This window comes from Trichomycterus rosablanca, chromosome 16 (assembly GCF_030014385.1).
Source record: "Trichomycterus rosablanca isolate fTriRos1 chromosome 16, fTriRos1.hap1, whole genome shotgun sequence".
Lineage (NCBI taxonomy): Eukaryota > Metazoa > Chordata > Actinopteri > Siluriformes > Trichomycteridae > Trichomycterus > Trichomycterus rosablanca.
Genome location: NC_086003.1, coordinates 27,540,930 through 27,563,842, shown reverse-complemented (window position 1 = coordinate 27,563,842; position 22,913 = coordinate 27,540,930). Strand labels below are relative to the sequence as shown.

Sequence of the window (22,913 nt, the reverse complement as noted above, 5' to 3'; positions counted from 1 at the left end):
TAAGGTCGTATAAACTGCTATGCAAGCAAGAAGTCGCTGTTCCAGAATCAGCACCTTAAGTGTTGACTAAAGTTTGTTCTTCATTATAAACAACTTCATTGTTTACAATTATATTGTAAACAAACAGCCGTCTGAGTTAAAACACTTTGGCAAAGAAAGTGATTATTTGCAGTCATTGCTGCTAGAGGTGGTGTAACTTTTTAGTGGTATGGGTGTTGGAAAACTTTGTTACTTGAATAAATGAAACTATGTTTTAAAAAAAATGTGTTGTATTTTGCAAAAAAAAAAAAATCTGACCCTCCGCGACCCTGACCAAGATAAAGCTGTGGTACAACTGACATTGAATAAATAAATGAATGTGTGTGTCAGTTAGTTTTTGATGTTAATTCATTGTCATCCGTGTGATTGTATGCTTAGGACAGGGGTAGCCTAGTGGGTAGAGCATTGTGCTATCAACTGAAAGGTTGAGAGTTAGAATTCCAGCTCTGCCATGCAGCCACTGTTGGGCCCTTGCGCAAGGCCCTTAACTCTCTGCTCCAGAGGCGCTGTACGATGCACTCTGTCCCCAACTTCCAAACAAGCTGGGGCATGCGAAGATAGAATTTCGTTGTACTGTTTATGTATATATGATAAATAAAGCCATTCTATTCTTCATCCTCTAAAAATTCAAATGTGTAGGTTCCCTTAGTAGTGCACTTCATAGTAACTAGATCGCGGTTTGGGACGTGCAGATACCATATATGGGGCGGGGCGTTTGTGAAAGGAGGGGTTAGTAAACAAAACCGCTCGCTTTGGTGGAGCGTTCTAAATTACAACACTTTAAATATCTAGTGCACTACGTATAACCAAGAAACCTTTAGTTTAACGCTAACTAGTGCACAGTGGTAGGTGTTAGGGGTGGATTTAGAACACAACCACGTGTCAATGAATTTCACCGCGTGTGGCTTGATGCTACCGGCGAGATGCTCTGACTAGTGGTGAGTAACGATCATTTATCGTTTAAAGCCAAGTTTAACGCACAATATACATATTTTATTTTATAAAATAAATTAGATTATATTGTACTATATTCAGTTATATTACACACTAAGCGTGTGGCCATAAAACGTATTTATTACCATACTTGCTAATTATTTAGCCAACTTGCTATCAGTGTTTATATCTATTTGATAAATATAATTAATTATTATTTAACTTTGCTTTACTTTATAGTTGTGGATATTGCTTATATTTATGTTGTCATAAGTTTACATGCATTTCTCAGGGACTGTATGTCTTGACAGTCTTGAAATGATTTTCCTGTGACTGAATGAGGAGTATTCGCTTATTAATAATTCATTTATTATAAAATTAAAGAAAAATCCTTCATCTCAGGTTTCATAAAGATTATCACAGATTTCTAAGCAACTCTAGGATTATCTTCATGTTTTAGATCATGGCTGCTCTCACAATGCTGGTCCACCTGAACTGAAATGTGAGTTCAGGTATTTAGCTTTTATATAAATGTTTGTTGAAATGCCAGACAGATTCATTTGGTAGCAAACTTGTACTTTTTCCAGCATTTTTGCTCAGTTTGTGCTTCATTTGTAAATCAAACGATGGATTGGGGACGGCATGGTGGCCCAGTGGGTAGCAGGAAGGTCCTGGGTTTCCTCTGGGAGCTCCGGTTTCCTCCCACAGTCCAAAGACGTGCAAGTGAGGTGAACTAGAGATACAAAATTGTCCATGACTGTGTTTGATATAACCTTGTTAACTGATGAATCTTGAGTAGCGAGTAATTACCTGTCTATCTTATAGGTCACTACCTATTATTAACTATTAAAATAAATAAATTCCCCAATGGGTCAGTGTGGAACTGGACACACTGCACCCAGACTAGGATAAAGCAATGTATTATTATTCTTTTTATAGAACTGCTGTTTCTGCTATTAATGAAACTTTAAAAAGTTGACAATATGATCAGTACAGCTGTTAATTTAGCTATATGCTTCATTTTAACCATTTCAACTTATTGACGGTACTTATTTTATATAGGCTGGGCTGTCGTGTTTTTTTACATTTACCCGAAAGTTTGACCACATCACCCCTGTTCTGGAAAAACTACATTGGCTGCCAATTTCCATGCGTATTAAATAGAAAATTCTGGTCCTCACTTTTAAAGCACTTCATGGTCTCGCCCCCGCCTATCTTACTAAACTTCTCACACGTCGCACACCATCACGCAGACTAAGGTCGTCAGACACAAATCAGCTTTCTGTTCCTCGATTTAGGATGTCCACTATGGGCGGCAGATCCTTCAGCCCTCGACTCTTCGCTCTATTTCTTCTCTTTCTGTTTTTAGGTTGTCTCTAAAGACCCATCTCTTCTCACAACATTTTCATTTTACTTCTTGAACTTATATTTCTAACCTATCCTCACACACTTCTGTTTGTTTTTTTGTTTTGTTTCCACTCTCTATTACTGTACAACGACCTTAAGCTTGGTGAAAGGCGCTATATAAGTTGAACTTATTATTATTATACATATAAATGGTATTGTTTAACCAAACACATATTGTATGGTCACATATTGATCATTTAGGCATATACAGTTCTGGTCCCAAGCCTGAATAAAATGAGGAGGGTTTAGTCAGGAAGATCATCTGTTGTAAGAAATGTCCCAAATTTGAGTATATGGACAGAATGAGCCACTGTGGATACGTGTCTGCTGTGCCAACAATGCTGCTTCTACTAGATGTGACGGACACCTGGCGTGTTTGCACCAAAAATGTCCAGAACTTACAGTGGGCTTTATCACAGACTGGACTGAACAATGAAGAACTCCAATTATTTTTTGCTGGTTATAACTTTCAGTTCAATTTAATTTTGTGTTTGTATGAATTGTGTAAATCCTATTTATTTAAAGTATCCCTCAGGCCACCCAAGAAGGATGCTGAGTCTGGTTCCTCTCAAGGTTTCCTCCTGTATTTTAAGAAAGTTTTACCTTGCTCCTGTCGCCCTTGGCTTGCTCAACAGTGGTTTTTTGTCTGTTGGTCCTGGATTCTGTAAAGTTGCTTTGAGACAATGTCTATTGTAAAAAGCGCTATATAAATAAATTTGACTTGACTTGTGGAGACTCACGCTCTACCTCTGCTCCATCCTGTTCAGGGTTGCATCTGCTCCAGTTTTCCTGGTATCAAAGGGCACACGCTGCAACACATCCTGGACAGGCCGTCCCACCTCTATCCACCAGACATAAACAATGTCTGTATGTAGACCCCCGACCAGCCGACAGCATCACTGGGGACAGGGTTAGTGGGGTAGTGGAATTTTACCACTGTCCCTAGATTGCTTAGCAACGTTTTAAATTCATGCATGGCAGCTTGAATACGAAACAGCTCTGTTCGTTTATCAGTCTGCTTTGCTTCTGAATCCTCTCCTCCGGGTTTTGTTGCACTTTGTTCAACATGAAATGCTCACGGCAAATTTGGTAAAGATTAAAATGCATTTCTAAATGAACCAGCATGTTTTTGTTCAGCTCTACATAGTAAACAGTGATGAACAGAAAAGTAAAGCTTTGGTCCTTAATGAGATCTAAATTCCTGAAGAGATTACTGTGACTAGCCCGGGTGGTTGTTCCATGCAGATTTATTATAACATAAACCCTGTGCTTGAACGTTCATCTTGTTTTAGCTGGCAGCTTGGCGCCGGGTCGGGAAGGAATGGAGCGTGAGGAGGGAGACGACACCCCTGATGGTGCGAATCGTAGAGGTGTTAGGAACTGCAGAGCGTTTATTTGTGGAGCCCAGAACTTCAAGCTGAAAGATGTTTTGACGTGGTAAGATACTCATGTTTACTGCTGTGTAATTTATCAAAGCCTTACAGGCGGGTTACGATTTAAAATGTTCTGAAGAGCAAGCTTGATCCACTGGCACAAGGTATGTTTTGCTAAACTATTTAGTAGTAGTACAGTAGTGGTTGTCATCAGACAACTTTGTTTTACTAGTAAGGGGAAAAATCCTCTATGTTTTTAAGACTTGGAAGGGGTGCTCACCACTGCTGAGAATTTTAGCAGTGCTATCAGCCAGTCAGGTGTCTACACAGACATGATTGGCTGAGGACGGGAGTGGCTGAACAGTCCATCCATCGACTGTCAGTACGTTCTCAGTGCTGGTTCTAACCCCCGGATATAAGGATAGGATTGTGGCAACATAGGCAACTTGGCGGTGGTTAAAAGGATCACTAGTCACAGTACCATCCTTAACCACTGAGTCTCTTCAGTTTAAAACATGTTAGTAGAATTTTACGGTACCTCACTAACCTAAAATCTTTGTTCCAATTTTAAAAAAATGTTTTAATTGTATTGTGTTTAGTAATTACCAAAAACACTGCATGTGCTGGCCAGGATTCGCCAGGTTAAAATGAGTGATAAGCAGCAGTTTGGCGAAGGCTCCTCCTGTTCCAGCATGACTGTGGCCCTGTGGACATTATTTTTAATTATTTAGGTATAAAAGAACTTGAATCGTCTGCACAGAGTTTGTCCTAAACTTCATTAAACATCTTTGGAATTAATTGCCATTGCGCTCAGGTGCCACTTGGGGTCCCCAGCAACAGATTGACCACTAAATTGGGAGAAAAATGGGGTAAAATGCAAAATACAAAAAAACTAAGTGCTCTTTTGTTAGAAAGTGCACAAACTTTTCTGGCACAGTCCAAAATATTGTAGAAAGCGGAGTTATAGCTGCAAGAAGAAAGGAGAGCAACTCCATATCAATGCTGCTGGCTTTGAAACGAGAGGTCTAACAAGCTGACTGTGAATTTACAATCATAATGAGTTATAAAATGTCGTCTGTGTAGTTTTATCATCTGTGTTTTTTCCCCCACAGGCGTTTAGTGAAGACGGTCGGATTGGGTCAGTTCTTGTCCGTGCTGATCTGTGGGACGGCTGTGACGAGCCAGTATCTGGCAGAAGCTCATGTGGAGACTCCGATGCTCCAGAGTTTTTTCAACTACACCCTGCTGCTCCTGACCTACACGGTACCTCTGGCTTTTAGAAGAGGTGGGACGTGCACATCTAATAAACACAGTCTCAAAACGTTCAAAACAAGTGTCGTAAATCTTGTACCAGGTTATTACTGACATTCTAGGACTGCAGTGGCTGTAGCATATTTAATAATAACTGTACATACACTATATGGTCAAAAGTGTTCGCCACCAACTTCAGTAGAGGATTTTCGATTGGACAGTGATTACTTTTCATTGTGGCACGTATACAGCAAGGCTTGGACTGACGAATGTTCTGTGTTTTCTTTTGACACATTCAAAGCAGCACACAGATGCATTTCAATCTGATTTGTATTGAAATCTGACACTAACTCAGACTTTTAGTTTTTAAATGCAAACCTAGGTGTATTGTCTTTTCTGTTTAGAGGTCGAGCGACGGTAAATTGATGCAGTGGATCTTTTAATTTTCATTTTGGCACGTGTCAATCCGATTTAAGCACAGTCCGTTCTACACCGCATTTAATGATTGCATAGAAAAGCTATAAAGCTGTGCTTTGATAAAATTTTACAATCGAATACATACAATTCTGACTCGAATTCAGCATTTTGTCTTTTATATATTAATCCTCATGTATTTGTTTACAGTAAAGAGTTGAAGTGACCTGAAAACAGTGTATTAAAGGTTTTGCTTTTCATTTTGGTGCATATTCTAAATGTTGTTATGCAGAATAGCAAAGCAATGTGTGTACTGCATTTCACACAGACATTATGTTAAACAAAAATGTCTTATAAATGTACGTCAGTGCTTTATGCATAAATTAAAAAAATGGAATTTAGCAGGTACAGATAAATATACTATTAAATATCGAGATTAAATATTGAAATGCAGTGGAACCTCGATTAAACAGACTAAAGGGGGGTGCAGTGGGAGGTTTTTCTTCCAGGGGGTGCGAAAATATACAAAAACGCAGCCCTAAGGTCCACAACAGACTAAACATGCACATATGATTAACAGTAAAATGAACAACGTAAATAGAAACGTAAATATGTCAAGTTAAACCTGTAAATAAATATTAAAATTGGTGTACTGCACTACTGGATAGAAATTTCATTTACCCTGTGTGGTGGTGGAGATGTTCTTTTGCCATGATCGTATAGTGGGGACTCTGAGTTTCTATTTTTCTGAGTCTGAGGCACTGCTGGTGCATAACTAAGCTCTACAACTTGCAAAAGCACAGAGAACAAAAGGCGAGAACAAAGCGAGCCTCCAGACAAAATAAAGCCTAACATTAAATCTAAAATCCGTTAAATGAAGGTCCATTAAATGGAGATTCCTCTGTATTGAGATATATGATCTATTTTTTAATTATAAACATCACTGATAGCCTGATCAAAGGCGTTTGCTTTAACACAGGTGATGGAAGTATTTTACAGATCCTGAAATCAAAGTGGTGGATGTACTTGCTGATGGCGCTGACGGATGTCGAAGCGAACTACACCGTGGTGAAGGCTTACCAGTTTACCACACTCACCAGCATTCAGGTATTTACTCACACCTCACATCATTTCACACACACACAGTTTAGGTGAGGTTTTGGTCTTCCTACAAGGCAAGACCAGTAATAAACTCGAAGTGTGAAATTTACACACACTTCTACAATGACTTGATTTGAACAATTTTAGTGTGACTGCAGTTTGTATACAATTGTATACAGGTTGGGCATAGCTTCAATGCAACGAGTCTCTATTATATTGCTAACTGAACCACATGGGTGGACTATTTCTGTATAAAAATCTAACCATGAGCCACGCCTGTTTTGTCTTGTAGCTGTTGGACTGCTTTGTGATCCCGGTGCTGATGGTTCTGTCCTGGTTCTTTCTGAAGACCCGTTACAGACTTGTGCACTTCGTAGCTGTGGTTGTGTGTTTGCTGGGGGTCGGGGCCATGGTGGGAGCCGACCTGCTAGCTGGAAGAGACCAAGGCTCGAGTCAGTACCCAGCATACACTGTTGTACTATTATACACTAAAGACTCTTTTGTATGTGTGTTTGTTCTTTTTAGCACTTATTGAGGACATTTTGGCTTCTCTTAGTTACAGCATTGTGTCGTTTAATCGTTTCCAATTCCTGATGGTGGATCCACTGTCGCTTGCGCAACCCCCTGATCTGATCAAGGCAGGCCAAGCTCGCTGCTTTTATTGACTGGAGACAAATAATATTTATAGGAAATAAGAATGCAAATGCACATTTGGCAGAGCAGGATATTATGCTAGGCAGCACACCAGCACCGGGATTCTAAACTCCTCAGTTTAAAACTCGGGGTTGCCAGCGGTCGGCTGGGCACCATCTAGCGGGCATAATTGGCGGTGCCTGCAGCAGACACTAATTGGCCACCATGTCTGCTAGGGCGAGATGATCAGACTATGTGGGTGGGGTTTTCAAACGCTGTGTAAGGAACCTGATTAGCAGATAGCGGCGTCTGTGCAGAATGCATGGGTAAAAAAGGGTTCTGCTAAGGGCTGCGTGGGTCGGAGGAGGCGTGAGCAGCAATAAACCCTCCTCAACTGCAATCAGGGATCCACCAGCAGCGGGAGACAAATTGATCACGCTAAATTGGGAGAAAATAGGAGAAAATGCATCAATAAAATAGAAAAAAAGAAAAAGTTGTCATGTTTTTTTTACTGCTTGTAATACCTTTTGTATGATGCAAAAAGAGGAAATCAGAAGGGGAACAAATACTTTTGCACAACACTATGCACTTTAATTCAAATACACTAAGAATCTAATTTAACTAAATGAAAATTTAACATCGATGTTTAACGTGTCAGATGTTTGAGTTTTGCTGTTTGTGAACTTCAGTCTTCACATTAACATTTACTTGCTCTTCCTTTCCATTTTCTCTCAGCCTCTCATGTTTTGTTGGGTGACGGGCTGGTGCTGATCAGTGCTTCTCTGTACGCTGTATCTAACGTGTGTCAGGAGTACACAGTGAAGAACCTGAGCAGGGTGGAGTTCTTGGGCATGATGGGTCTGTTCGGGACCCTGATCAGTGGCGCCCAGATGTGAGTAACTTTACTGGGAGAGAATTCTTAATTACATTCCTGACAACAAACATTCACATTAAATTACATTTGTTATATTTAGCGACCTAGAATTATCAAGCAGTTGAGGGTTAAGGGCCTTGCTCAGGGGCCAACAGGGGCAACTTGACGATGTGGGGTGTAAACCAGCACTGGATTACCGAATTACCAGTCCAGTACTTTAACCACTGAGCTACCACTGCCCAAACCATTACCCAGACACCTGAGAACTCAAGGTAATGAAACCAAACTGGTCTAACCAATGGGCACAATCATGCTCGAACAGGAAGGGCCTTCCCCAGACTGTTGCCAGACAGTTGAAAGAATATAATGTATTTTATTAAATTGATGTTGTATACCTGAAGACAATACTTGGGACTGAAATCTCAGCGTAATATTTAGGAGGCGTGTCCACATACTTTCCACCATAAAGCTTTTTTTTAACAGAAGTAAGTTGTAAAATAAGTCAATTATCATAAATTCCAATATTTAGGGGTCACCACAGCGGTGGCCAGACTTGTCGCAGTTTTTAAGCCGGATGCCCTATTGATGCATTCCTCCTAATTCTATCCGGGCTTGGGACCGGCACTGACAAGTGCACCTTCCAATAGCTAGGCTGTTTCGGCCATCCCCTCCTCGGACATAAGCCAGGTATTTCCATGCAGATGCCCAACCAGCTGATGGCACCGCTGAGATTCAAACCCTGGATCCCCCAGATCTCAGCAGTTGTGGGTTAGCGACTTCACTGCTGCACCACCTCAGCGCTCCAATTCATTTGTATGCATTGTGGTTGACAGATAGGAGTAGATTGTTAACTGTGTGCTGCTCAGGATGCCCAAAACAGTTCCTCCTGCTTCAGTAGCTCATATTTGTTAAAGATTTCCATAAGTAATTTGTAAATTGTTGAATTTGCATGAATTTCCAGATGAACTGATGATACGAGTAACTTGCAGTGCTGTGCATAATATTTATTAAACCTTTATGTGTTTTTTTAAGGGCTGCACTTGAAACCGAAGCTGTCAGACTGATCAGCTGGGACATGAAAATATGTGAGCAAGTTCACTGTTCCTGTTACCTTAAGGACTGTTCACATCCTTAATGCTTTTTATTCTAAAATGTAATACTATTGTAATGTTTTTCATTACAACCTAGCAGTGGTGGGGTTTGAACCAGCGACCTTCCGGTTAAGATACTACTGCTCTAAATTGGCCAGACTGACATAGCTGACATGTATATTTAAAGCATTCATTCACTGTCTGTTTTACCATACTTTATCCTGGTCATGGTTGCTGTGGGTCTGATTCATTGAACGAAAGGCAGGAAACACTTCAGTCAGGTTGCCAGTCCATCACAGGGCAGAAACACAAACGCACACATGCACTCGGGGCAATTTTTAGTAGCTCCATTTGGTATGACTGCACATCTTTGGCTTGTGGGAGGAAACCAGAGCAAACCCACAATGAGGACCTGGGTTCCTCATTACTGGTGCAGTTACAACCTTTGCTGGCTGATTAATGGCGCCTGTGCAGGGTTGGGGAATAATGCTGATCAGGGTGTGGCTCTCCGTGCTCTCCGAGCACAAGGCTGATCTGCATATGAACTCGCCTCGTGCAGGTGAAAAGATGCAGTCGGTACTGAGCGTGTGTCGGAGGGGGCGCGTCAGTTGCGAAGCTCCTCAGTCAGCAGTGGAGGGTTGTATCGGTGGAGGGTAATTGGATATGACTAAATTAGGGGAGAAAATTGGGGGGAAAAGAGGAAAAGAAATCTCAGTGTTTAAATCGGCCGGCTGGGCGTCTGCACAGATATCATGTCTGAGAGGACGGCGGTGGTCAAAGCCCTGCGATGGACTGGCACCCTGCCCCGGGTATTCCCGTCTTGTGTCCAGTGAGCTATACATTTGCAGACGTTGCTCCACTGTTATAAACACAACAAAAACAAGAAATTCTGAAATGCATATCAGATTTAGAAAGATTTAAATTGTTATTCTGTTGATATGAATTATAATAAAAAAAATGCAAAATAGGAACATTAATAAAGCATTAATAATAGCCCTCTTCTCTTCGTGTCTTCTCTGCAGGTCTGTTCTTTGTTGCCTACGTGCTGTGCATGTACGGTCTGTACAGTTTTATGCCAGTGGTGGTGAAGATGACCAGTGCCACTGCAGTTAACCTCTCCCTGCTGACCGCTGATCTCTTCAGTCTGTCCTGTGGCATCGTGCTTTTTCACTACAAGGTGAGTTTGTTTCTCAGGATCAACCACTTTGCCCAAAACCAGCCCAAAGTAACAGAACTTAATGTGATTTAGTGGCTCATTTTCTGTTCTGGCCATCTTGTAAACTTGCTCAGTGGTGATCATCTTCCTCCGACAGATTTTAGACAAATTAAAATTAATGCTCAGATTGCAAGTTATCCATAATCTAAATGCCAATGCCACAGCTGCAATGTTGGAATACTTTTATCTGCTCATTATTTGTTCTTATTAGCCTAACTCTGGTTACTCTGTGTGTGTTTCCAGTTCTCTGTCCTGTACATTGTATCGTTTGTGATCATCACCGTGGGCTTCATCACGTTTAATGTCGTACCCACCTACGCCAGGGCTCCGCGTGAAGCCGCCGAGAGCACTTATCAGAGCGTGGCTACAGCTGAGGTGCTTCGGGTTGAAGGAGGTACCATGCTTGACTGGAAGCAAGGTGAAGACGAGGAGAAATGTAACCAGACAGCATGTAATCACACAGAACCGGCCACTCGGCTCTGTACACAGAAATACATCATATGACCCAGAGCTCTACAGTGTAGAGTCTGCAGTGTTGGATGTTCCTCGTTTCAGAGGACGATGCCTTTTTACAAAGAATGATTTATTTTTTTACTTTTATTTTGTTAGAAGCGAGTTTAGATTGTCCTTGGCTTGAAATTGGATGTAGGAACTATGTTTATTGGCTGAAGATAGGATGTAGATAATGGTTAAATTGTACGTTAGTTCAAACGTTGCACTTCTCTGTAGCTGGTTACAAATATGTGTTTTAGTGGACACAGGGTTTTATGTTGATGTATTGGTCTGTTTTAGCCTTAATTTCATTATCAATACACAACACTAATTTTACTAATACTAACATATTAGCAGAATATCTTCCAATAATAAATAATAATATAAAATGAGTATTACTAATTAAGCCATTCCAAATGGTCATAATGCCAGGCCTACGTGTCTGCAATTTTGCTGTAACTGGTCATGTAACCTTTCAATTATGTTGAATTTTATACTAATTTATCTGTTTAGTTCTATATATTTAGTTTAGTTTTTACTAGAGAAAAGTCCAGTTGAAGATATATTTAAATAGAGATAATGTAATTTATACTGGCCAGAGATACATTCTAACTTTCATTGAAATTGAAAATATCGCTAATATAAATCTGCATAACCAATACAAATCCCACCTAATCCTTTTTTTAACACCAAACCCACCCTGGAGTCCCGCGTAGGTCCCATCTGACCAAAGAACCTGGTTCCAAAGTTCTAGCAATCTACTTCTTCTGAAACCTTTAGGAGATGTAGACCTGGTGATCTGCAATCATGAGTCTTTAAGACGTTTTTGCAGAGCATTCCTCTCACTGTGCATTATAGCTAGTTATTATTCTTAAAATAATATTAATAATTCTGCCCAATTAAAACAAAATCATGCATTTGCACAGTTACAGTTATAGTTGGGCGACACGGTGGCTAAGTGGGCAGCACTGTCGCCTCACAGCAAGAAGGTCCTGGGTTCGATCCCCAGGTGGGACGGTCAGGGTCCTTTCTGTGTGGAGTTTGCATGTTCTCTCCGTGTCTGCGTGGGTTTCCTCCGGGAGCTCCGGTTTCCTCCCACAGTCCAAAGACGTGCAAGTGAGGTGAATTGGAGACACTAAATTGTCCATGACTGTGTTCCATATAACCTTGTGACCTGATGAGTCTTGTGTAATGAGTAACTATCGTTCCTGTCATGAATGTAACCAAAGAGTAAAACATGACGTTAAAATCCTAATAAACAAACAAACAGTTATAGTTTATCTGACACTATGCATTTCACAAGAATGACATTATTATTATTATTAGCAATATTATGTACATGAAGACCTGAAAACAGTGTGAATGATTAATATTTCCACTCAGTAGACTTGCACTAGTAAAATAATCACTGTTACATTATTAAAACGTCGCCCTGGCTTATGATTTAAACAGTGTTAGGTATATGTAAAACTGATCATATTTATTATTATAAGATGCCTAAAAGGTATTTACACAAAAACTGTTTGAACGTTTTAATGCAGTCGGAAGGTTTTACATGTTTGTTACGCCTGGGAAAATTGGTATAAATATTGAAGTTTGTTTACATTGTGTTTGTGTCCTCTTGTGGACAGAATTTGCCAAATAGTGTTCTAAATTTTTTATGAACCTGAAAAAATGCTTTATTGAATATTATTGTAATTATTGATTATTGTTTTTATTTAATAATGTTATTGCCTGATTAAGTCGCCATATTCAACTTTCCAATGGTGCTTTTATACCTGTAATAAATGAGAAAATAAGCACTTGTTTTTTATATTTTTCTACAGATTTCATTGGTTAATAAATGTTTATGCTGTTTCTTGTTGTGTCTGATTTATGATGCCTGCTGCTGCTCTGCCACACAATTTCTGCTGTATTAGATATTTCAGCGTATCTACACTCATTGGTTGTTTTACGTACAGGCAGCCTTGGAGTTATTGTCATATGGGGGTAAAGGATCATAAAAATCTGTGTCTCATTTTCTGCAATTACGGCCTCTGCTGACTGATCAAGACCTCTACATGAGGGGCAGTGGATCACAAATTGCAGTGCCTGACACTCTGTAAGCGAACTGCGGTCTGTGATAAGTGAAAAGGAGGGAAAGAATATAAAATCATTTAAAAATTATCCTCAGTTAAATCCCAGATCCCCCTGGCTCCTTTGTCAACTTGTGGACTCTTTACCTTACCCTACAGCTTTTTAATCGGGTGTAGATCAGAAGTCAAAGTCTTAAATTCTTGTCTTTTTATATCAGTTTATAGAATGAGCAATGAAAGTTGCAGTGCTCATGGTTTAATGGAAGAAATTGGTGATTCTTAAACAAATGTTTGCTTCACTAACCATTCTTTGGTGGATTGGCACATTTGGTTTCCCTTTTATTAAACCATGTTTTTTTATATTTATGTTTACCCTCCTGCCAGCCAAGTACAGGAAGGCTACAACAGATACAGGCTGACTGAACTGGACAACTGATAAATGGGGAAATGTTGCCTGGTTGAGTTTTAGTTTCATCATGCAGATGGTAGAGTCAGAATTGGCTAACAGTTTACCCTCATGTGGTCCACCTCAAGCTTTGTCCCCCCTGCACCATAGTGTGTAAACTGAATAGACTGTTGTGTTTGAAAATCTCAGATCAGCAGTTTCTGATATACTGAACGAGCCTTGTGGTCAAGGGTCACCTATCCAGGTCTGAAGTGAACATTAGAGAAGCTTTACTTCGTGTGTATATGTGCTACACTTCGTGTTGCTGGCTGGTTGAATGACTAGGCTTTGATACTTGTCTCTGCTTACTAACAGTTTGTATTTTTTTTTGTTTGACTGATCAGAATAAACGTGTATTTAACACATTTGCTTGTGTGTAGTAGGTGTACCTAGTAAAATTGTCCTTGAGGGAAGCTTCTCATGGTGAAAGGTGTACATGCATGGCTGCGTACAGAACCTATGAGGCCATGGGCGAGCCATTCTGCGCATGCGCGCTGCACAGCCGCTGAATAGACGCGCATCGCACAGTAACGAGGAGAAGCGGATTAATTTCCAAACACTGCGTCCTCTCACAGCGTATGTATAATTATTTATCATTTATTTACCATTCTTCACGATTTAATGTGTTTTTTATATTGACAATAGACACAGCTAATGTGTGCCAGACTGTATTGCTGATAATCCTGTGCAATAGGCTTTTGCAATGGTGTAATTTAATGTTTGTAGGTTATTATACGGTATGATTATGTATAAATAAGCATAATATAGGACCTAGTGCATGTCAGATGAATGGGTGAATGTGTTAATCCAAGGATACCGTCCATGATCCATGAGGCTTTGTATTTAAGCACAATCGAGACATGCAAATAAATGAAAAAATGGAATGTAATTGATTAAATCCTCTCAGATGCAGCTGATTTAAGGTAGTGATGTGCATACCGGTTTTGTTTTGATCTGATCTGGTCTGATGTGATGCGCAGGTGATCAGACATCATTGGATGTGCGATTATCTGGGACACTGAACCACCACCATGAAGCATTTCCTGAGGTAAAACATGTTCACTGAGTTTCCACTTCATGTTTTATCCTGATGTATTATCAGCACAGTATTTATTCACTCATTCATTCATTACACTAACTGCTTCATCCTGGTCAGGGTAGAAGTGGGTCCACAATACATCTTCTGCATGCCCTTGGGAGGTATAAGAAAAACAGAGCACCCGGAGGAAACCAGTACAGACAAAAATACTCAATAACTAATTAGAAGGGGTGTCTACATACTTTTGGCCTTACAGTGGACCTCTTGGCGCAGCGGTAGTGCGTCTGACTCCACATCAGAAGGTTGCGTGTTTAAATCATATATTGAAACAGTGGTAGTCTAGTGGGTAGAGCTTTGGACTGTCAACTGAAAGGTTGAGAGTTTGAATCCCAGCTGTTGGACCCTTGAGCAAGGCCCTTAACCCTCTCTGCTTTAGGGGGGCCGTACGATGGCTGACCCTGCGCTCTGACCCCAGCTTCCAAACGCGAAGAAAGAATTTCTGTGTACTAGGGATGTAACGATACACTCTACCCACGATGCGATGCGATTCACGATACTGGGTTCACGATACGATTTTTTTTCCCGACTTTTTAAACTAAATGAAACTGCAGACAAGTTTCCTTTTATTATTTCTCTTTAAAAATTTTTTTATTTGTGCTTATCTTTTATTTATCTAAATAATGAATGTCCTTTTATTTCTGTGGTTGGTACAAATTATGTAAAACAATGCTGCACATACACTTTTTGTGTAAAAAAAAAAAAACGTAAAAAAAAATGAAATAAATCCCACATTAAATAAATAAACTAATAATACAAATGAAGAAAGTCTCCTCACATAAATAAATTTGGCTGGAAAATTCCGAACCTGGCAATCCTGTAGTGACGTCAACCAGGCGAGGTGAATAGCGCCAGCGCCCTCTGCTGTTTAAAGTAAATATTGATTCATTATACATGTAAACTGATTTGAATCGTTACACATGTGAATCGATTTTTAACTGTCTTGTGGTGCATCGTTACATCCCTAATGTGGACTGTAAACCCGTACATGTATATATGACAAATAAAGGCGTTTTATCTAAATGTATTAACTTGGTATGACATGCTCCTTCTTTTATCCCACACTGTCTTATTAACCAGTGGCCCATTTTGTGGTGTCGAATTTTAGCTTACTGCAAGTCTTAATCCGTGCAGTGGCCTACTTAATGCTGCATCCTAAATGAGTCTGTTATAACCTCCAGAACATGTTTAACACTGCAAAACAGCTCTCAAAAAGAGACAACGAGAACAAAAGTGCCTTTTTTTTATCATTTTTATTGCTCTGGCTGTGTTGATAATGACACTTTCTACAGTATTTGCCATTGTAAAATGTGAGTATTTTCATTCATCAATGGAATAGCAGTGTGGTATAAATAATGATAATAATAATAATCTAGGTCAGATGAAATGCCTTTATTTCCCAGTTTTTTGGAAGCTGGGGTCAGAGAATGAACGGCACCCCTGGAGTTGATAGAGTCAAGGGTCCAGCAGTGGCTGCATGGCAGAGCAGTGATTTACACCCACAACCTTCCAGTGGATAGCCCAAAGCTCTACCCATTAAGCTTCCACTGTCCACAATATTCATTCAGAACTAAAGTACCACCACGTTTCAGATAAATGATTCAAGTACAAAGTAAAAATCTCATTTTTGTACAGAACTGTAGTGTATAGTGGCAATACATGCACCTGTGTGTGTGTGTGTGTGTGTGTGTGTGTGTTAATCAGAGGTTTAATGTCTCAGGTGGTACAGAACTATAAAAAAGCTTGAAAACCACAAGACTGAATGATAATTGTGGTAACAGATTTTCTTTCTCTGACTGTGTTAGGGTGCTGAGCCAGTTCCTGGTGTTTCTGTACTGTAAGTGTCTGTGGCAAGGTCTGAAGTTTTTTATCAGGAAGGTTACGGGTCGATGTGAGCTGCAGCGCATCTGTTACAACAACAAGCCTGGTGCCCGCCGTACCCTTAAAATAGGTAATTCAATAAGCCGTCTCAAAAGGTGCGCATAATTAAATGCTCCAATGTTCCAAATGTTTCAACTTCTTTCTGTTTTATTAGCCAGCTTACTTAAATAGATACTTACTTACTTAATTACTAACATCCTAATATACATACTTGCTAACATATATGCATACTTACATACTTACTAACATACATTTTCACTTATATACTTACATACTTGCTTAAAATAGGTAAATCAATAAGCCGTCTCAAAAGGTGCACATAATTAAATGCTGGTTAGAAAATATTCCAACTTCTTTCTGTTTTTTTGCAGAATCGTCACTGAAATGCTCTAAAAGTGAGGTGAGTGAAGAGAAGTGCCAGTACATCAAGCTCTATCATAGAAGAATCACACTTATAATGAATTATAATGCATAAGTACAGTACTGTTTAGGTTTCTCGTACGTTTTCTCCACAGCTCCTGCAGAATGCCGTCACTGTCCATCCAGATGCTGTAGAGAAGACCATCGATGACATCATCGCCCTAAAAAAAATCAACCCGGATACCAATCCACAGTAAGAACACGAAACAGTACATTATAATACCAACAGTTGTCGTTTCCAGCTCCAGCGTATTAGATATGACGGCTAGATATAATTTGCTTAGATAAACAATCAGTTCAAATCTCCTTGCACTAATGCAGCAGGACTTTCACTTAGATGGCACTTAAGCATCTATATTCTTGTAGCCTTCTATAGTTCTGGCCTTGTTGGTGTTTCTGTAGTTTCACGAGGTCAGCTGAACCTATCTAACCTACATCAGCAAGATTTGAATCTAAGGCAAGTCAGTGGAAATTCTTGAACAGCATCAATGCCCAATCGTACAAATGCTCTTCTAACTAAATGGGCACAAGTTCCCATAGACATACTTCAAAATCTTGTGAGAAACCTTCTCTGTTATAGCTGAAAAGATTACATAGAGCTCACTATAGTTCAACAACCTTAAAGTCAGGTGTCCAAATACTTTTGACCATATAGTGTATATTAATCTCTTTTGAAACAGATTTTGTTTATGTCTTATTGCTGCTTTATTCTGGTCAGGGTTGTGGTGGGTCCCGCTTCCCCAGAATTACTGGGCGCAATGCAGTAACACACCCTGGACAATCATGTCTGTGTGGACGCCTGTGCGGCTGAACCCGTAACGGACCACTAGACACTTGGTTCCAAGACTGTGGTTCATTACAGTCCATTGTAGGTTCATGTAATGTTTTGACGTCAGGTCTGTGGTAAAATGGTCTCATCACACGGCTCAAAGTTCCAGGTTTTATTCTTTTAACACCCAAGTTGTAAATCGTACACTGTCCATCAGCTTTCACTTAGTTGATTCTGTATTTTCATGCTTCCATCTTTGTCGGTTTTTCTCATTTGTGTGATGTCTGTCGTTTTTCCCAGGCTGGCCATCTCTCTTCAGGCAAGCCTGTTTCAGATCGTCGGCTACAGGAATCTGCTGCTGGAGGTGGAGAAGCTGCGCAGAGAGCCGTACGACTGTGAGAATACACGTCATGAGGAGATGCTGATGAAGGTATCCACTTTAAGTGGCTTCTTTTATTAGCTTTAAACCACATGTGTCATTTAAAAAACACATGTAATTGATCTTTTCAGCTATAACAACAGCTATTCTTCTTGGAAGGCTTCTCACAAGACATTAAAGCATGTCTGTTGGAATTTGTGCCCATTCTGTGCAGGTCACTGAAGTCTCTTTAAGCCAAGGTTTTCCTCATGTCTTTATAGAGCTTGCCTTGTGCACAGAGGCACAATCATGCAAGAACAGGAAGGGGCCTTCCCTAAACTGTTGCTGCAAAATTGGAAGCATAAAATCTCCTATATAATATTGATTTATTACACCTGTTAGCAATTGTTGTGGCCGATACACATGAATTCAATAATTAGAACGGGTGTCCCAATACTTTTCTCCATATATTGTATATCATGAATACAGATTCTGTAGATCTTTGTCAGGTTATGTGCGTGTGGCTCTTCTCTTTTTGACTAGCTTTGGAAGGCTTTGCGCCCTGAATCAGCCCTCACTGGACGTATTTCTAAGCAGTGGTGTGAGATTGGCTTCCAAGGCAGCGACCCCAAGACTGACTTTAGGGGTATGGGACTGATGGGGCTGCACAACCTTCTGTGAGTACTCCATATTTACTGAACCACAAGGTTACATTGACACAGACTGTATTTACTAAGGAAAGTACACTTACATGCTTTTCTTTTTAGCAGTGTACACGATACTTATTTATTAACTTACATACTCTTATACAAGGGTTCTTCCAAAAGTTTCCACACTATTTTAAACTCTATTTATTAAGAATTTATATAAACAAATTACGTCACTTTTCTACACAGTCACCTTCCGTTGCATTTTTTCAGCGTTGTACCAACTTTTTAATGCCGACAGCACAAAAATGAGTTTGGTTGAGCTTGTAGCCACTGATGCAGCGCTGCTTTCACATCATCATCACATGAAAATCTTCTTCCCCTTAAAGCCTTTTTGAGCGTCTAAAAAGGTGGAAAGCAGATGGAGCTAAATCTGGACTATAAGCGTCTCTCAGTCTCTCAGATACGACCGATTACTCCTCCCACCCTCACCGCTTATAACCAAAATATTAAAGTGTGGAAACTTTTTGAACATCCCTCGTAGATACTTACATACTAACTAGCCAGCTTACTTAAATACATACGTGCTTACTAACTTACTAACTTACTTACTACTTATTACCTAATATACTTACTCACTTACCTGCTAACTTGTATATATATTTATGCACAAACATTCTTGATAACTTATATACACATACTTACTAACTTATATACATACATTTTTACTTATATACTTACTTATATACTTGCTTATTCACATACATGCATGCTTTCTTACTTATATAAATACATACTCACTTATGTACTTACTTGCTTACTTATACACTTATTCACTTACATGCTAACTCGATTATATACTTACATACCTTGTAACTTATATACAAACCTAATTACTTACTAAGTAACTTACTCCGAGGCACACACACACACACACACACAAACACACATTTAACAGATGTATTTATGTATTTATAGCAAATATTCAGTCAAGAGCTTTGAAGGCCAAAGTGGAGAAGGGTTCCATGTGAACAGCAGTTGAACATGGGTCAGTCGGTCCTAAGGGATGGGCGACCGCCGTTCGGAAGGGTGGGGCGATGGCCTTCCTTTGCCCCCGGTTGATCAAAAGGGAGTCAGGTTCAGATCCCTGAACCCGGAGTGGCGGAGACAGGCGCCGCGAGGCATCCAGTGCAGTGACGCAAACAAACCCGGAGACGCCGGCGGGGGCCCCGGGAAGAGTTCTCTTTTCTTTGTTAAGGGCAGGGCGCCCTGGAATGGGTTATATACTGTATATCAAGTCTATGTGGAAATAAAAGTATTGAGCATTGTTGCCACCATTGCATTTCTGTTTAATTATTTTGTGTTTTATGTGTCGTGACAGATATTTCGCGGAGCACGACAACTCCTCCGCTCTCCAAATGCTTCACGACTCTCTGCAACCCAAACACAGGTAAGATCTTCCTCAGTGTCACAGCCCAAATCCTGCTTCATGAGCTTGCTTTGTGCACAGGGGCACAGTCATCCTGGAACAGGAAAGGGCCTTCCCTAAACTCCTGCTGCATATAATTGATTAGATTTCTGCAGTACACTTCTCGACCCTCGCTAGTTTTTGTTAAAGTAATTTCCATGCACATCATATTGTTTTGTTTTCATTTTTTCTGCAGTTTCATGGTGTGGAGATGAACACATTTAATCGTGGATGAGATTTGATCTGTGTAGCATGCTGTCACCACGCATCACGCATAAATCACGCAATACCAAACACTGTCTTTTTCTTTGTACTCTTCTGTTTTTCTCATCACCGCTTTGTCATGTGCAGGAACATTTCTACAGAGGAAGTCAGGTACTCCATCTTTTTTCTCTCAGTAAGAGCTCCATTTCTCATTCAGTGTGAATCTAACTGCTGTATCTTTTCCTTCTCTCTGTCTCTTAATCCCACCTCACTGTAAACACGGCGCGTTAGGCGTCATTCTAACGTTGGTTAGTAACGCTGAATGCTTTCTCATTTTGCCTGTCTGATTCTCGTGCCGTGTGTCCGTGTAGCATCATCCTTTTTTCTGTATTGCTCTCTGGTTCTGTTCTGATGTATTTTGGACGTGCTCGAGCTCTTTCTGACGTTCCGCTTTTCCTGCAGTAAGATGACCAAAGCCGAGTGGGAGCAGAAGAAACTGGACAAAGCTATCGGGTGAGCGCTGTAGCTAAGCAGATACACCTTGTTACGCTTTCTGTCTGAGCAAAAGCACAAACCAGATGTAGCACTGTGTGACGGATCTAGTTTGCTGCAAAATCTTTAGAGCGGTTGCTGTGTTGTCTTGCTGGGTCAGACTTTATCTCTAACTAGAAGCTGGGAGAAACTTCAGACAGTATAGTTACACACTATGTGGCACACAGGCAATTTGGGACACAGCCAGGTTATTACCTGTGTGAGCCACGCTAGAAATTTTTACCTGTCACGACCTTGGAAATGTATCAGCATAGCTGATCAGTAAAATATGATGATAAAAAACTGATGTTTGTCAAGAAAGTTTCTTGTTTACTTTGTGCACAGGGGTGCAGTCATGCTGGAACAAAAAAGTGCCTTCCCTAAACTGTTGCTACAAAATTGGAATCTTATCATTTTCTTTATATAATTGTAATTGTAATAATTACACCTGTTAGCTACTGTTGTGGCTGAAACACATTAATTCAATAATTAGAAGGGGTGTCCCAATACTTTTGTTCTTATAGTGTATTCATTTTGGTCTGCTTTCTTCATTTCCCAGTACCAATCTGTATATGCCTGCTGAAGTGTTTAAAGGTGCTTAACTTAATTTATCTTGCACCAGATACTCGTTTGCTATCGTTGGCATCAACATCACAGACCTGGCCCACTCTTTGCTGGTAAGCGGGGCTCTGAAGACCCATCTGTACAACGTAGCACCAGAGATGCCAAGCCTTGCACACTTCCAGCAGACCTTCTGTATGTTCCAACATATTGACACTTCTGCGTTTGTAGTGCATGCCAGCTGAATTTATGTGTGATATTACCACCCTAAGCTGAGCTCTGACGAATTCTTGTATGCTTCCATGGTGCAGGTTACCTGATGCAGGAATTTCACCGGTTCTGGATCGAAGAGGACCCAGGTGACATCATGGAGTTCAACCGTGTACGCACCAAATTCCACAAGCGCATCCTGAAGCAGCTGAAGAATCCCAACATGGCTCTGTGCCCTCATTTCACTGCCTCCGACCTACACCTGGTCACCCTGTAGATCCTCACTTTACTCTTTACCCATTTGCCACTCCTGAGCTTCTCTATAAGCTTTTTGTCATCACTGCCAACTGGGTGACGTCTCTCTGTCTTAACACGCACTCACACACAAACACACACAAACAGGAACATAGACCAGCAAATGTGTTTGGTTTTTCTCATATACCTGGCTCAGAAGCATTGAAGACCACACTGACTGGCTGAGTGCGCCACGTTTTCCCTGCACTACTTCACAACAACACACCTTTAACAATTCAAACGTTTTTAGTACCGTCTCACAAATGTGCACTTGCAGTAGAAAGGAAGAACTGGAAGAACTAATTTTGGCAGTGGTTCAGTCTGTATTGCCCATCTCTTACAGATTGGCCGCAGATCTCATGCCGTGCCTGAGGCACAGTCTGGGGATGCCAAAAAGGGCCAAATCTAGTCATTTCTGCTGCTGTTTGCACTACCTCCGTTCTAGACCATCACGTCCCCTCAGACACATGCCGCTATTTTTCACCTGCCAGTGTTGGGTCCCACACAGAGCCATGTGGCGTACAGCTTCGCTATGCTCCATGTGAGTGCCAGCCAATTTCATTTAACCCATAACTGAGCATTATCGCACATGCTTTATTAATTACAAACAGCCTAAATGTAGTGAATGTGATTGTGATATAGAACGGTACAATTGATATAAACACCACGAGCGGGACTAGTTCCATATTTAGAATGTACATTTTATACAGAATTAGTTGCAGACTGTTTATTTCAAGCGCTAAATAAACATAGAGATTCAGTTGGTAAAGCTGTTTATGTCAACATTAGTGTTGCTGTAAGATGATAACTAGAACTCATCCTTTATACTGGGACATAATGCAAAATATCCAGATCGTTTAAAAAAAAACAAAAAAACAATCACGTCAGACTCCATACTGACTAAAAACAGCTTAAATATTTGTGATTTTAACACGTAATCACTTTGTCAATCATCAAGTAAATAATATAAATGCATAAAACATCTACTGTTTGGGTTAGAATCTCAGAATGTGTTTGTTAACAAAGGGTGGGTGAGGGTGCGCTTCATATCAGCACTCTTATACTGTACAGACTGTAGCTCTACTCTCTCAGTCTTTAACAGACAGCATTGATTAAACAATCACTTGTTC

At 40.3% G+C, this 22,913-nt stretch overlaps 2 protein-coding genes across 2 annotated transcripts; both read left to right on the top strand.

The window, feature by feature from the left end:
- Nucleotides 1–950: 950 nt before the first annotated feature.
- Nucleotides 951–11,185, top strand: slc35f2 (solute carrier family 35 member F2). The gene is made up of 9 exons (XM_063011828.1): nucleotides 951–977; nucleotides 3,672–3,816; nucleotides 4,865–5,037; nucleotides 6,397–6,524; nucleotides 6,811–6,970; nucleotides 7,887–8,043; nucleotides 9,058–9,110; nucleotides 10,139–10,293; nucleotides 10,576–11,185. The coding sequence occupies exons 2-9, from the start codon at nucleotides 3,701–3,703 to the stop codon at nucleotides 10,834–10,836; spliced, it is 1,203 nt and encodes a 400-aa protein (XP_062867898.1). The 5' UTR covers nucleotides 951–977; nucleotides 3,672–3,700; the 3' UTR covers nucleotides 10,837–11,185.
- Nucleotides 11,186–13,833: 2,648 nt separating this feature from the next.
- On the top strand, nucleotides 13,834–22,546 carry elmod1 (ELMO/CED-12 domain containing 1). The gene is made up of 12 exons (XM_063011406.1): nucleotides 13,834–13,920; nucleotides 14,325–14,392; nucleotides 16,246–16,391; nucleotides 16,693–16,721; nucleotides 16,837–16,934; nucleotides 17,811–17,940; nucleotides 18,412–18,545; nucleotides 19,897–19,965; nucleotides 20,335–20,358; nucleotides 20,650–20,700; nucleotides 21,341–21,474; nucleotides 21,591–22,546. Exons 2-12 carry the CDS (start codon nucleotides 14,376–14,378, stop codon nucleotides 21,764–21,766), a joined length of 1,008 nt encoding a protein of 335 aa, XP_062867476.1. The 5' UTR covers nucleotides 13,834–13,920; nucleotides 14,325–14,375; the 3' UTR covers nucleotides 21,767–22,546.
- Nucleotides 22,547–22,913: the final 367 nt, after the last annotated feature.